Source organism: Oncorhynchus nerka, linkage group LG6 (assembly GCF_034236695.1).
Source record: "Oncorhynchus nerka isolate Pitt River linkage group LG6, Oner_Uvic_2.0, whole genome shotgun sequence".
NCBI lineage: Eukaryota > Metazoa > Chordata > Actinopteri > Salmoniformes > Salmonidae > Oncorhynchus > Oncorhynchus nerka.
In genome coordinates this window covers 40,869,229-40,884,954 of record NC_088401.1, presented here as the reverse complement: position 1 = coordinate 40,884,954, position 15,726 = coordinate 40,869,229, and the positions used below count along the sequence as shown (strand labels likewise).

The 15,726-nt window shown below is 44.2% G+C and overlaps 1 protein-coding gene across 1 annotated transcript in view; it reads right to left on the bottom strand.

Annotated features, from left to right (window-relative positions):
- LOC115130444 (zinc finger E-box-binding homeobox 1-like) overlaps positions 1–15,726 on the bottom strand; it is a 91,347-nt gene that overhangs the window by 20,020 nt on the left and 55,601 nt on the right. The window contains exon 2 of the mRNA XM_029661599.2: positions 6,188–6,343. Coding sequence (XP_029517459.1) covers positions 6,188–6,343 — 156 coding nt within the window. The remainder of the gene's footprint in view (positions 1–6,187; positions 6,344–15,726) is intronic.

Genomic DNA, 15,726 nt, shown 5'->3' with positions numbered 1-15,726 from the left:
AAATAAACATACACAATGTAATTGTGTGTGTCAAATATATCAGTTGAAAACACTTTGACTGCGTGACGTTCCGGGGACATCCTAACGACTCATTTATATTTGCAGGGCATCACCTGTGTAATCTCATGTGAAAAATATCCACATGTGAAGTGTTCCAAAACCACATGGTTTCATGGGAAATATTGTGTTACGGTAAGAGGCTTGATAGAGTTCATAAAGTGACTGATCACACATGGCCATCAGAGGAGGCTGGTAAGAGGAGCTATAGGACAACGGGCTCATTTTAATATCTAGACTGAAATGGTACCAAACACATCAAACACATGGAAACAACATGTTTGACTCTGTTCCATTGATTCCCTTCCAGCCATGACAATGAGTCCAGTCCTCCTATAACTCCTCCCACCAGCCTCTAATGGCCATATTCACAATTCCTGGAACCTAGCTAAGCATTTGCATTGGTTTAGTCTCGCATTGCCACTCTTCCAAGTCTCATTCCTTCAGCAAATGCTTTATTTATTTTACCTTTATTGAGACAAGTCAGTTAAGAATAAATTCTTATTTTCAATGACAGCCTAGGAACAGCGGGTTAACTGCCTTGTTCAGGGACAGAACGACAGATTTGTACCTTGTCAGCTCGGGATTTGAACTTGCAACCTTCCGTTTACTAGTCCAACGCTCTAACCACTATGCTACCCTGCCGGCCCAAATAGACCACCTTAGTCCCTGTGCCCAAGAAAGTGAAGGAAACCTGCCTAAAAGACTACTGCCCTGTAGCACTTACATCAACACCATCATCCTGGAAACCCTAGACCCTTTCCAATTCGCATACTGCCCCAACAGATCCACAGATGACCCAATCTCAATCGCACGCCACACTGCCCTTTCCCACCTGGACAAAAGGATGCTTTTCATTGACTACAGCTCAGCATTCAACACCATAGTGCCCACAAAGCTCATCAAGAAGCTAAGGACCCTGGGACAAAACACCTCCCTCTGCAACTGGTAGGCAACAACAAATCTGCCATGCTGATCCTCAACACTGGGGCTCAGAGGTGCGTGCTTAGTCCCCTCCTGTACTCCCTTTTCACCCACGACTACGTGGCCAAGCACGATTCCAACACCATCAAGTTTGCTGACGACACAACGATGAGACAGCCTATAGGGAGGAGGTTAGAGACCTGGCAGTGTGGTGCCAGGACAACAACCTCTCCCTCAATGTGAGCTTCCTGCCATTCAGGACCTATATACTAGGTGTGTCAGAGGAATGGCCCAACCATTTGTTTTTACACTGCCCCTACTCGCTGTTTATTATCTATGGATAGTCACTTTACCTACATGTACAAATTAAATAAATGCCCTTTGGCTAACTAACTAGCATACTAGCTAACAACTACTGCATCCAAAATAGGTATTTTGCAAAAATACCAACAAAATATGATCTTAGCAACTGTTCAAGCAATAATCAAATCAACATTGTAAGCATATGAGAACCCCAAAAAGCGTATGAGAACCCTAAGCGTATGTTTAGAAGTAATAACTATGTACATCTATGCTATGCTGTATGAGTGCAGATCGGGAACGGCAGCTGTTTTCCCCCATGGTGGCCGTTGTTCAGGGACTACTTGTTTATTACGTGAATAGCGACCTTGATCCTTGATATAAAAATCCTTTTTCCTTGTTGTGCTTAAATAAAGAGTTCAATTCTAGCTTACGCTAGAAGGCCAGAATCATCAGAACACCCACACACTATCTCTGTAACCTGATACAGAGGGGTCCCATGAGCCTAACTATACAAGACGACCACATCAGCATTTCCTGTCCTGGGTGAGCTGGACTCACCTTTGACCCCTACTTCCTGTGGCCGTGCATCCTGCCCCTACTAGGTGTCTTCTATCAGGAAAGGAGAGGGGGAGCCAACATGTCTCTGAGATAAGCAGTGAGTGATAGACCCAGTCTGTTAAAATAATCTTGAAACAACAGGATGCAAGCCAGTGGGATCTGGGATGAATGTGAGGTTTATCTTATCTATGCTCGGGATGATTTACTTAACTTGAGTTCAGTATTATCAGAGAGTCAGTCCCTGAGTATCCACCACACAACTTTCCCAGTGCTCTCTCTCTCTCTGTCGCTTTCCCTTTCCTTTCCTGTTCTTCCATGGTGTCTTAACTTACTGACTGAGAGTATCATGACTTAAGCCCTACAGGAATTTATTATGTGCTCCCCAATGCCCATGACTCCTGCTGTAGCTATTATCCTGAGTTAGGGCATTCAAATGTTTTATTGAGACTCATCTTCAGGGGAAACGCATGGCCCATTGCAGACGAGCTATTAGGTGAACAGCAGTGACCAGACAGAAGGAATTTACTCAAACGAAATCATCATACTGTGTATCGACCATATGACGTGAGCACATGCCATGCCTAATAACACGCTAATCTTACAGCGTGGAAAGAACTATATTTCCAAAAGGCAGGTCAGTTAAACCTGGGTTTCATGAGATCATTGTATTAGTTCCCTCCACTGACTATATATTAGTGGCTACCTCCTAGTATTAAACCACACATTCTCCTTTCCTCTCCTCCCTACCCGTTCACTCTGAACTGAACAGAGAATACTGTCATTAATGAATCAGTAATGGAACAAATCCCACCTCAATACATTTTTTTCACCTCTCCTTGGTACATAGAATCATCCGGCCTCTTCATTGAGGTGGTGGGTAAAGGCAATGCTTTACTCCACGGGCTGTGGCAGTACTACAGTGGATATTCATTTAGAACTAAATGAGTAATGACAGTGAGCAGGGGGCCAGTGATACCATATGATCAGGGGGAATGATTCAGGAAGAGAGGGGGAAAACGGAGGGAGGGAGCGAGGGGACTGCAGCAGAGTGAAAACCACGTCAAGGCTTTAATTTGAGCGAGCGCCACAAGCAGCCAGGGTAAGGGAAAGATGAGTGGGTGGCTGCAGCTTTCAATGGTTACGCCGACCTGGAGTACCGACAACTGTTTTCCAGAGAGAAAAGCGCGAGAGAGAGAGAGAGAGAGAGAGAGAGAGAGAGAGAAGGAGGATGAGTGTGGAGGTGTGTTGGTTTTAAAAGGAAAAGGGCTGAGACTTGCGTTATGTTTCATCGGTTTATTCCCACAGAGCTGGCGTTTATTAGAGGGAGAGAGAAAAAGAGAGCGAGAGGGACGAGGAGAGAGAGTGGAAGACGAACAGGGAAAGAGAGAGAGAGAGAGAGAGAGAGAATTAGGAGGAAGAAAGGAGGAAGGGAGAAGGAATGTGCCTGATCGGGCATGGATCTGGCCAGCAGCCAGCTTTCTAAAGCCTCGGCAACTTAAGTAGAACTCATGCTTTTGAAGTGTTTAATGTTCTCAGAGACCAATGGCATTCCTCCCCAACTTCCCCTTTAAGAGGGACGATGCAGATAGACGGGTGGATATGGCATAATAGTGATGTCAATGACAGCAGGATCTGTCTGCAGAGTAGGCTACAGTATGTCAGTCAGGTGTGAGACAGCTGTTGAGAGCTTGAAACTGTCTGCATCACAGGCAGTCCACAAAAATAAATGCTCAACTCTGTTCTCTATTGGCAGCTATGCTGATTACCTCTATCTAACCATGAAGAACATTTTGTCCTATAAGTCTGTTTACATACATAGTCACCATGATCTAAACACAACTCTGTCACATCACACTGTGTCAAATAACCTGTCCCTTCCATGTCAACCACTAGCTAACATACTTAGTAAATGTCACCCACTGCACATACCATAGCTAAGACACTGGGCAAACTGAACCAGCTCCATACAATATAATCAACGATCCAAATCAAACAGCCCTGCAAATGACCTGTTACATTGCATGTACAATGCATTCAGAAAGTCTTCATTTCGTTACAGCCTTACTCTAAAATTGATTAAATAAAAAAATGTCCTCAATCTACACACAATATGCCATTATGAACAATGCGAAAACGGGTTTTTAGAAATTGTATTAAAACATTTTTAGAAATGTATTGAAAAAATAATAATAATACGTATTTACATAAGTATTCAGACCTTTTGCTATGAGACTCAAAATTGAGCTCAGATGCATCCTGTTTCCATTGATCACCATTGAGATGTATCCACAGCTTGATTGGAGTCCATCTGTGGTACATTCAATTGATTGGAAATGATTTGTAAAGGCACACACCTGTCTATATAAGGTCCCACAGTTGACAGTGCATGTGAGAGCAAAAACCAAGCCACGAGGTCGGAGGATTTGTCCGTAGAGCTCCGAGACAGGATTGTGGCGAGGCACAGATCTGGGGAAGGGTACCAAAACATTTCTGCAACATTGAAGGTCCCCAAGAACACAGTGGCCTCCATCATTCTTAAATGGAACAAGTTTGGAACCACCAAGACTCTTCCTAGAGGTGGCTACCTGGCCAAACTGAACAATAGGGGGAGAAGGGCCCTGGTCAGGGAGGTGACCAACTACCCAATGGTTACTTTGACAGAGCTCCAGAGTTCCTCTATGGAGATGGTTGTCCTTCTGGAAGGTTCTCCCATCTCTGCAGCACTCCGCCAATCAGGCGTTTATGGTTGAGTGGCCAGACGGAAGCCACTTCTCAGTAAAAGGCACATGACAGCCCGCTTGGAGTTTGCCAAAAGGCACCTAAAGGACTCTCAGACCATGAGAAACAAGATTCTCTGGTCTGATGAAACCAAGATTAAACTATTTGTGCTGAATGCCAAGTGTCACATCTTGAGGAAACATGACACCAACCCTACGATGAAGCATCGTGGTGGCAGCATCATGCCTTGGGGATGTTTTTCAGTGGCAGGGACTGGGAGACTAGTCAGGATCGAGGGAAAGATGAACAAGCAAAGTACAGAGAGATCCTTGATGAAAACCTGCTCCAGAGCGCTCAGGACCTCAGACTGGGGCAAAGGTTAACCTTCCAACAGGACAACAACCCTAAGCACACAGCCAAGTCAATGCAGGAATGGCTTCGGGACAAGTCTCTGAAAGTCCTTGAGGGGCCTGGATCCCCATCCAACATGACAGAGCTTGAGAGGATCTGCAGAGAAGAATGGAAGAAACTCCCAAAATACAGGTGTGCGAAGCTCGTAGCGTCATACCCAAAAAGACTTGAGGCTGTAATCACTGCCAAAGGTTCTTCAACAAAGTATTGAGTAAAGGGTTTGAATACTTATGTAAATGTCATATTTTAGTTTTGTTTTCTTTATATATTTGCAAAAATGTTTTTGCTTTGGCATTATGAGGTATTGTGTGTAGATTGATGAGGGTAAAAAACGATTTAATCCATTTTAGAATAAGGCTGTCATTTTTTGGGGAAAAAGTCTAGGGGTCTGAATACTTTCTTGGGGACCAAACAATTCATTCCCATTCAAAATCCTATTTTCCCAAACCTAACCTATAAGCGAACCCTAACCTTAACCCAACCCCAAACCCTAACACTAATTGTAACCCCTAAGCCTAAAATAGCCTTTTACCTTGTGATGTCCCTACTTCTGAACTTCTGGTCCCCATAAGGACAATAAAAACAAAAACACGCACACATATATACACACCACGAGCTAATTCTCTATGCGAGATTGCCTTGGTACAGCTGTTGAAATGTTAACATCCTTTAATAACACCTCACATTGTTGTGTTTTGGGGCGTGACGTCAGACTCGTCTCGCGGTGATGTCAATTTCACGTGTGTGTGTGTGTGTGTATATGTAGGTTTGTGCGTGTGTATATACTGTTTGTGTGAGTATGTGTGTAAGGTAAGCTTAGTTCAGTCACAGCGCGGTAGAGCACTCCAATGCCCACTGGCGACATAAAGCTCTCACCATGGCAGGTCTATTTTGGAAAGCTGAAGGTCTCTACCCTGGTGGCATTGTCCTGTTTAAATACGAGGATTCCTGTCTTAGAATTAACCCTGCAGCCTGTAGTACCCGTTTCATTTCACTGTATCACAGTTACACGGTAGGTAGAGCCCGGTCAAGGTACTAGGTATTCTTTACTGACATCACCTTTACTGAGTTCAGTACAAGGAAAAATCAGTAAATCGGTACATCAGTAAACGCTCAGCAAAAAGCACACATAGAAACAGACACTGAGAGAGGGAGACGGAGATCTGTGTGCGTGCGTGTCCCACTGTGTGTGTGTGTGTGTGTGTGAGACCATCACCTTCATCCCAGCGGTCTCCGTTGTGATCTTCACTGGGTACGTTGCTGTCACAGTCAGCCCCGTCTGCCAGACTCCCGTCCTCCTCCACGATGTGCAGCTTGTCCTCATCATCTGAATCTGAGCCTGGGGCCTTCACTACATTACTGTAGTTGGTTACTGTGGGCAGAGAGAGAGGAGAGGGCTTGGTCATTTCACTGTCTATCAACCGTTAATATGATAGAAATGAGACGTGATTTAAGACAATGAAGATGGAAGGTGCTGTATTGGATGAGAGAATGGTCCCCAGTAGGGATGCAAATTTTGGTCAGTTTTGCTGCCAACTAACTGACCATCATTAACCGGTCAACAAACGGTTACATTTTTACCAAACAGTATAATGACGTGGCCAACAGAAAAAACTATCAGAGATCTTCATATAATGATGAGATGCTTATGTTTCTGCCTTAACAATGGGAGTCGTCTGAAGGCAGGAAACAAGCTTAGGCCCAAAATAAGCCCATAGAAACGCATTGGACATATTTTGGACATATTTTGGCGAGAGTGAAACCTCTCACTTCGCCTCTTCCTCTCTGATACATACAGTACATGCATACACGGACCGGACATTTTTCATGAAGAGCTTAATGGAAACATGCAACAATAGCAAGCCTACCGTCTTACAGGCAAAAGGCTATAGTCTATTATTGAACATTGCAACTCCTGTAATGAAGCAGCTAATGAAACGTTATTTTTTTTCAAACATTTGCCAAAATGCAGTTTGCGGGAAACACAGTTCTAAACAGAGCTCCTAATGCCGGCAGTTCCAAATGTGACAGAGATCAACATCTATAAACCATAAGCATGACCGGTGGTCAAATGTATTTTCAGGCAGCTAACCGATTAACGGTTAACCATTAACATCCTTAGTCTCCAGTCTTGGAATATAGTCAATTATGCCTGCAGATTAGCCAAATCTAGACCGAAAATATGCAAACAAATCAAATGCAGGCTAAAGCCAAAGCATGTCATTACTAACAACCAAGGAAACAGAGCACTTCTGAATGGTATATTCTCGACACAGGACGGCTTTTCTCAAACCACCTCTCTAAATTCAGTATTTTTCTCCTGGAGGTGCCCATAGCCAGCGACATCCATTCCATTTCAGCGTTAGTTTACACAGTGGAATGGGAGATAAGGGAAGTGGCCTAAAGTCTAATTATCTGTGGTATGCTAAGGTACGTGCTAGCCTAGCCTAGCATCGCACACTGACATACTATTATACAGCAGGAGAACAGAGCGCTCTGTGAAATGGTTATGTACGGCTTATGAATATGATCTGTATGGGTTATAAATATGTAATGACGTGTTCAGACCCATAAGCGGATGTACAGTAAAGGGAAATATTCATATATTAAGACTCATGTGCTTACTAATAGCCAATGGCCTATATAAATAGCTTATAGTCAACATAACCTAATCCAAGGCTGACTCCATATTAAACCTTGAACTCTCCCCTCCTCCATCCATGTGTACATCTTTACGTCTACATTATTACTGGCAGAGTGAGATGTGTAAGGGTCTCTTTCTCTCTCTGTGTGTGTGTGTGTGTGTGTGTGTGTGTGTGTGTGTGTGTGTGTGTGTGTGTGTGTGTGTGCTACAGAGTTAGAGCGCTGTAAAATAATATCAGCTTTTATGATGCTGATATTGATGATGAAACCGTGGATGATGGCGGCATTTGCGCCAAACTGAAAGTGCGAACCACCGCATTTAACCATGAAAAGAAGTCTGGAAATATGGCTGAATATAAACAGTGCAGTTATTCCCTCTTCAAGGCAATCAAACAAGCAAAATGCCGGTACAGGGACAAAGTAGAGTTGCAATTTAACGGCTCAGACGTGAGACTTATGTCTACAGGAAAGCACAGACTACAAAAAGAAAACCAGCCACGTCATGGACACCAACGTCACACTTCCAGACAAACTAAACACCTTCTTTGCCCGCTTTGAGGATAATACAGTGCCACCGTCGCGGCCCAATACAAGGACAGTGCCCCCCCCTTCTCCTCCGTGGCTGACGTGAGTAAAACATGTTAAAACTCGCAAGGCTGCTGGCCCAGACGACATCCCTAGCCGCGTCCTCAGACATATTCAATCGCTCCCTATCCCAGTCTGTTGCCCCCACATACTTCAAGATGGCCACCTTTGTTCCTGTACCCAAGAAGGCAAAGAATTTAAATAAACGACTACCGACACGTAGCACTCACTTCTGTCAACATGAAGTGCTTTGAGAGACTAGTCAAGGATCATATCACGGCCACCCTAAACCCACTTCAGTTTGCATACCGCCCCAACAGGTCCACAGACGATGCAAATCAATCGTCATCACACTGCACACTGCCCTATCCCTTCTGGACAAGAGGAATAACCCGCCCTGTGCAATTGGGTCCTGGACTTTCTGAAGGGCCGCCCCCAGGTGGTGAAGGTAGCAAGCAACATCTCTACTTCGCTGACCCTAAACACTGGGGAGAGCTCATACTCCCTGTTCACCCACGACTGCGTGGCCATGCACGCCTCCAACTCAATCATCAAGTTTGCAGACGACAGAACAGTAGTGGGCTTGATTACCAACAACGACGAGAAAGCCTACAGGGAGGAGGTGAGGGCACTCGGAGTGGAGAAGGTGATACGTTTTATATTCCTCGGCGTACACATCACAGAGAAACTGAAATGGTCCACCCACACAGACAGTGTGGTGAAGAAGGCACAATAGCGCCTCTTCAACCTCAGGAGGCTGAAGAAATTTGGCTTGTCACCCAAAACCCTGACAAACTTTTACAGATGCACAATCGAGAGCATCCTGTCGGGCTGTATCGCAGCCTGGTACGACAACTGCACCGCCCTCAACCACAAGGCTCTCCAGAGGGTGGTGCGGTCTGCACAACGCATCACCGGGGGCAAACTACCTGCCCTCCATGACCCCTACAGCACCTGATGTAACAGGAAGGACAAAAAGATCATCAAGGACAACAACCACCCGAGCCACTGTCTGCTCACATTGCAACCCTCCAGAAAGCGACGTCTGTACAGGTGCATCAAAGCTGGGACTGAGACACTGACAAACAGCTTCTCTCTCAAGGCCATCAGGCTGCTAAACAGTGATCACTAACTCAGAGAGGCTGCTGCCTACATTGAGACCCAATCACTGGCCACTTTAATAAATGGATCACTAGTCACTTTCAACAATGCCACTTTAAATGCCACTTTAATAATGCTTACATATTATACATTACTCATATCATATGTATATACTATATTTTATACGATCTATTGCACCTTGCCTATGCCACTCGGCCATCGCTCATCCATATATTTATATGTAGATATTCTCATTCACCCCTTTAGATTTGTATGTACTAGGAAGTTGTTAGATTACTTGTTAAATATTACTGCACTGTCTCAAGGAGTTAATATTAAAGGTATGTGAGAGGTTATGTCCAGATTTCAGTTTCCATTAAACCCATCTGAACAGTAGGCTACAGTCCCCTTGACGTGCCATAGGCCTATTTGAAATCCCGGTCTTGTGACTGTTGAATTTGTATAGCACCTCACAATCATCACACATAACATTCTCTTTTACCACTTCACCAAAACATTCCCAAACATTACTTTTATGTCCCTCCTTTGGTCAAACATCTATTTCGCTGCTTTTCTCTGATTTAATTAAACTCCGACATTGTCCCTTTTGCCTCCGTGGAACAACTAACTTTTCTGCCCATTCCAAAAAGCTTTTGGTGCGCGTACGGTTAGGCTTAGGCTTATGCACTAATGCCAGATAGCCTAAAAGAATGAAAAAAACAAACAAGAATGATACATTTAGATTTATTAAGGTATTGTTTGATCTTTATTCATCCGCCACACACCTGCCCTTCTTCCACACAATAGCTAATGACCCTTAATCCACCCGTACCTCAAATACAACCGCGGGGACTGCGGGTTATACGTCTACATGTGCATCACTAGTGTGTGTGCTATTGAGCTTCACAGTCATGGGAGTAATCATACTTCACACTGCCTCTCGTCTCTTTTCATTTCAACCTGTTTCTTCTCTCTCTCTCTCTCTCTCTCTCTCTCTCTCTCTCTCTCTCTCTCTCTCTCTCTTCTCTCTTTCTCATCTCTCTCTCTCTCTCTCTCTCCCACCTCTCTCTCTCTCTCTCTCTATTCCACCTGTGGTCACCCCCTCTCTATCTCTCTATTCCACCTGTGGTCACCCCCTCTCTCTCACTTTCTCTTTCCATCTCTTTTTCCCCAGCTCTCAGCACTGTGCCTCTCTCAGGCCAAATCAATTCTCCTCTGAGAGGCGCCCAGTCAGCAGTGGGCTCACGCTGCAGCGCCAAAACACAGATCACACACACTACACAACCACCCCCACACACTCTCTCCCCAGCCCACACTCTCTGGCTTCATCGCCCACATTTACATTACGCTGATTTGGTGGTTCTCTCTTTCCTAACCCCACTCCATCTCTCTCTCTCTCTCTCTCTCTCTCTCTTCTGGAGCATAGTGGTGGATGATGATAATGTGGAGATGCGTCAGCCTGTGGCTGGGGTATGATCTTCTGCAAGAATAGTTCTGTAGAGCTGAGAATCACGGGGGGGTTCGTTTTCTGCATAGAGTACACATGGTTGATATTCACAGAGACTCCCCATAGGCACACACACAGCTCAGGAAGAGAGGGATGGAGGGAGGTCATTATATGGAGTGTGTTCCCAGGGTCAACACGGCTCTGCATCTGCAGAATTCCACAGCTACAGTATCATCAGGAGACTCATCTCTCTGTCTATCATCTCTCTGTTCTCCCTCTCTTTATCTCCCCAACCCCCACCCCCACACTCCTGTCAGGCTGAGTCAGGTGATGTATGGACCCTCTGGCTGGAGTAGTAGCCGCAGTGCTGAGTGACTCTTCAATCTGAAACAAGAGCCATACAGTCAGAGGTATAGGTGCTAAAGTCAGCAATAAAAACACGTACAGGAGCATCACTGAGAGTGGATTTAGATGTGTCAGAGAAATGACAAATGGCAAGCCAGAGCCACCACAAAGTCGTTTGATGGATAGATAAAAGTGAAAGGGGTTGCTGGTAGTGAGGGGGGGGAAAAATCCTCCGAAATGATAAATCCTCACTAGACACAGCCATGTTTGTTCGCGTCACCTCAGAACTGACAAGAGTAAAAGGGTGGCGCTTAGCACTGACCATTAGCTGGATAGGGAGTGAATTCCTCTGGGCCACAATAGTGTGTTTCTAACAGCGGTAGGTAAGCAACACCTAGGGAAAACAAAGCAAGAACAGAGGTCCCTTTCCCTCCTCTCCTCTCCTCTCTCCGTCAGCCTGACCTGTTTAGACAGCTGTGTTCATTAGCACTAGCACGCTAACAGACACCAACACACAACAGGACTCTATTGCAACTCATCTGAGGAGAGGAGAAACCTCTACCACCCTTTAACTTAGAACACCAAAGAAAATGTTTACATTCATTTCCTCTAATCTTGGCACCCAGAACCAAATCGCCAAATACAGAACCAGTAGGAAATACGCTCCACTGAGAATAACTAGTTAGGCTATACAGATGATGTAAACCTAAGCCAAAAGTCAACCAAATTTTCACAGCTTATCTGGGAAGACATCCAGTTCTCTGGTCCCAATGCATACATTGGTGTTTCTCACAAACTACCTAGTGCAGGAGGTGAAGAGACCACCTAACATGGGTGTGTGAATGAAAGCCTGTTCTTTAAGAACAGAACAGAACAGAGCAGTCAGTAAAACTCTTGACTAGTCTCTAGACTGGTCTACCATTACAAAACAGTCACATCCGCTCCTCTCTCGTTTAGTAGCCACCAGTCAGGTATCAGGCCAACCCTTTTAAATTGTGTGTCCCGAATAATGGCACACTATTCCCGGTGTGGTGCACAATACACCATACAGGGAATATGGACAGAACTATATGTGCCCTGCCTAAAAGTAGTACACTGTAAAGGGGATAGGGCAAGTCTGATCAAACCTTTCTTCCCCGAATATCCTCGGCCTGCTCTGCTTTGTTCTGTGAAGTGCATATTTAAAACCTAGCCAATGGCAGCCCTGCCCAGCCAATGCCCACACCTACTGTCACCTACTGTCACCTACTGTCCTTTGGGACTCAGAAACCCTGTTTTGACACATGCCAAGCTGAGTCAATAAAAGCCTGTGAAACAGGAGCGGGGCGGGACAATCCTTTTGTGATAACCTAACCACCTCATTGGCCCCCTCACAAGCCCCAGTAACCTCCGTATACTAGGATCATTTCAACAGACTTAAACATTCTGATCTGATGTTATGTCACAGATCTACCTTCTTAGCTCAGTGACGGACGTTCAATCGGAGTACCTACTGTACCTAGGACATTCTCTAGAGTGGATGTTGGGTGGGCACTGAATGGGGGTGAAACAGTTGTGGAACAACAGTTCTTATTGGAAAATACTGTGCAAGAAATGGAAACCAAGAGTAAAGGAAGTCTTTAGATGAATGCAACCTACAGCACAACACATACTGCACTATGGTGTCTGAACTATGCCTGGAATGTCCAACCAAAACACCTCCACAGTGTTTGGGCCTTTAAAGAGACAGATCTGCGTGTGTGTGTGTGTGTGTGTGTGTGCGCTTTCTCCTTCTCGCTCTCTACAAAACGAATCACTTGCACTCGTTCAGGATCCTTTGCTGCAGCGTTTAGTTCGTGTGATTGGACAGGCTACATCCTGCTGGAGCAGCTTTCACACCACTTCTATATTTAACCCACTAGGCTACACTCTCCTCTCGCTGAAGTATACCATTTATACACACACACATACTGAGGTACACCACTTATTTTAGAAAGGCCACGCAGCACAGCAACTCACAGAACAGCGCTGCCAGGCAGTCAACGGACGGTGAAAACACCACAGGCATCCCCCTCTGAAGAGAACAAACCAGCGCCGTCACAGTCTGCTGCAGAGCAAGGTACTTTGCTTTCCTCACGGAACCCACAAAAATGAAACAAACCAAACTAAAACAAAGCCGTGCCATTCAAAACCCAGTATGCAGACTCAAGGTGAGACGCCCTGTACTTGACTGAGGCAACGGTACTGTTATTTCAAACAAAACCATGCACTCCAGATAGGACTAGACAGGAAGGTCACCTAAACAGTTAAGGTGACAAAACGTTTTTTTTTTATTATTAAAAGGCACCTTTCTCACCTCACTTCAAAAAGACACATAGGTTTAACCAATATGAACCTTGATTTCCGACTTTCTCACGTTTGCTACAATAGCTGGGGCGGCAGGTGGCCTAGTTGTTAGAGCGTTGGACTAGTAACCGGAAGGCTGCAGGACCGAATCCCCGAGCTCTCAAGGTACAAATCTGTCGTTCTGCCCCTGAACAAGGCAGTTAACCCGCTGTTCCTAGGCTGTCATTGAAAATAAGAATTTATTCTTAACTGACTTGTCTAGTTCAATAAAGGTAAAATAAATAAGACATTTGCTGAAGGAATGAGACTTGGAAGAGTGGCAATGCGAGACTAAACCAATGCAAATGCTTAGCTAGGTTCCAGGAATTGTGAATATGGCCATTAGAGGCTGGTGGGAGGAGTTATAGGAGGACTGGACTCATTGTCATGGCTGGAAGGGAATCAATGGAACAGAGTCAAACACGTTGTTTCCATGTGTTTGATGTGTTTGGTACCATTTCAGTCTAGATATTAAAATGAGCCCGTTGTCCTATAGCTCCTGTTACCAGCCTCCTCTGATGGCCATGGTGGGCCGTCACTTTATGAACTCTCTATCAAGCCTCTTACCGTAACAAAATATTTCCCATGAAACCATGTGGTTTTGGAACACTTCACATGTGGATATTTTTCACATGAGATTACACAGGTGATGCCCTGCAAATATAAATGAGTCGTTAGGATGTCCCCGGAACGTCACGCAGTCAAAGTGTTTTCAACTGATATATTTGACACACACAATTACATTGTGTATGTTTATTTATACAGCAATTATTATTCAACATGTCCTCACCTGGGATTTGAACTCAAAACTTTTTGGTTCACGGTATTCTGATCTTCCTGCTACGACGCCATATCAATAACACATTTTACTTGGATTCCTACACTTTGGACTTCAAAGTAAATCTCAGATTTGTGAAAAATAAAAAATGGTATATTTATCATATTGATTCAGGAGTAACATTGAAACAGAATCATATCCCCCACCAACATTAGACAACTATACACACACAAAAACTCAAATTGCTGAAATAAGTAAATCAAATCAATGATGAAAGAATAGTCAGATTAACTGATAACTAAAATAGAAGTGCAGATGGCACTCTTTGCTAAGTGCAGAGATGTATTATAGGTAGTGAATCTGTAGGGGACCTCTGAGCACCTGAGGTTGGTGGCACCTTAATTGGGGAGGACGGGTTTGTGGTAATGGCTGGAGCGGAATTAGTGGAATGGTATCAAATACATCAAACACATGGTTGACATGTGTTTGATGCCATTCCACTTGCACCGTCCTCCCCTCAGCAGCCTTCACCGCTTCTAAACATTGTACAGACTTTGTGGCACAACAGAAAGTTCAGTCTAACACAATTTCAGAGATGTTGAGTTCAAATCCTAGGTGGGGTCAAATTAAAATATCAGGTCTAGGTGATCATGTCAAATTGATTAAAGATGTTTACAATATTTTATCTTGAACAGTGTATCACTTGCTTTTCAACCCCATGCCACTTCATTACATACCTAAACACACAAAAAAACATGTGAAAAAGCTGTTTTCACATGTTGAGCTGAAATGTTCACGTCAAAAAACAGTTGTTCACATGTATTACATTTACAGTTCACATGTTAACATCAACTTTTTTCATTAGGAGAATAACATGTCCACCTCATGTTACAAACTTGAAAATCTAACTCTAAAAACATTCATATGTAGAAGTTGAATTTTCACAATTGTATTGTTTAAAAATAAATGGATAGCCAGGGGTACACTCCAACACTCAGACATTATTTACAAAAGATGGTTTTGTGATGAAATAAAGGTGTGGTTGAATTTATTCTGCCACTGTGTCTTCTTATTGTCTCGGCCATAGGCATATATAGGGAGGCCGTCATTGTAAAACAAGAATGTGTTCTTAACTGACTTACCTAGTTGAATAAAGGTTATATAATACAAATTAAAAAAATATGACGGTCGCGAGGCATATTAACTCACAGGTTGAAGAGCAAACAATGCAATTATCGCTTTTTTTCTGGCTTGGCTTCCCCAGTGATTTTACCCACGCATTGCTACTGCTACTGAGCCCAGAGGTTCTTAAACTTTTTGGGGCAGGGGACCCTTACTGTGTCATCAGGGACCCCCTCATAATGAGAACACAACTCGAGTGAGATAGAAATAGCATACAATGAGTTTTACTATAACTTTGGCAGTGCATGACCGGACAAACCGGGCCAAAGTCTCAGGCCCTCTGAAGGAATTCTGTAATTCTACACATTTT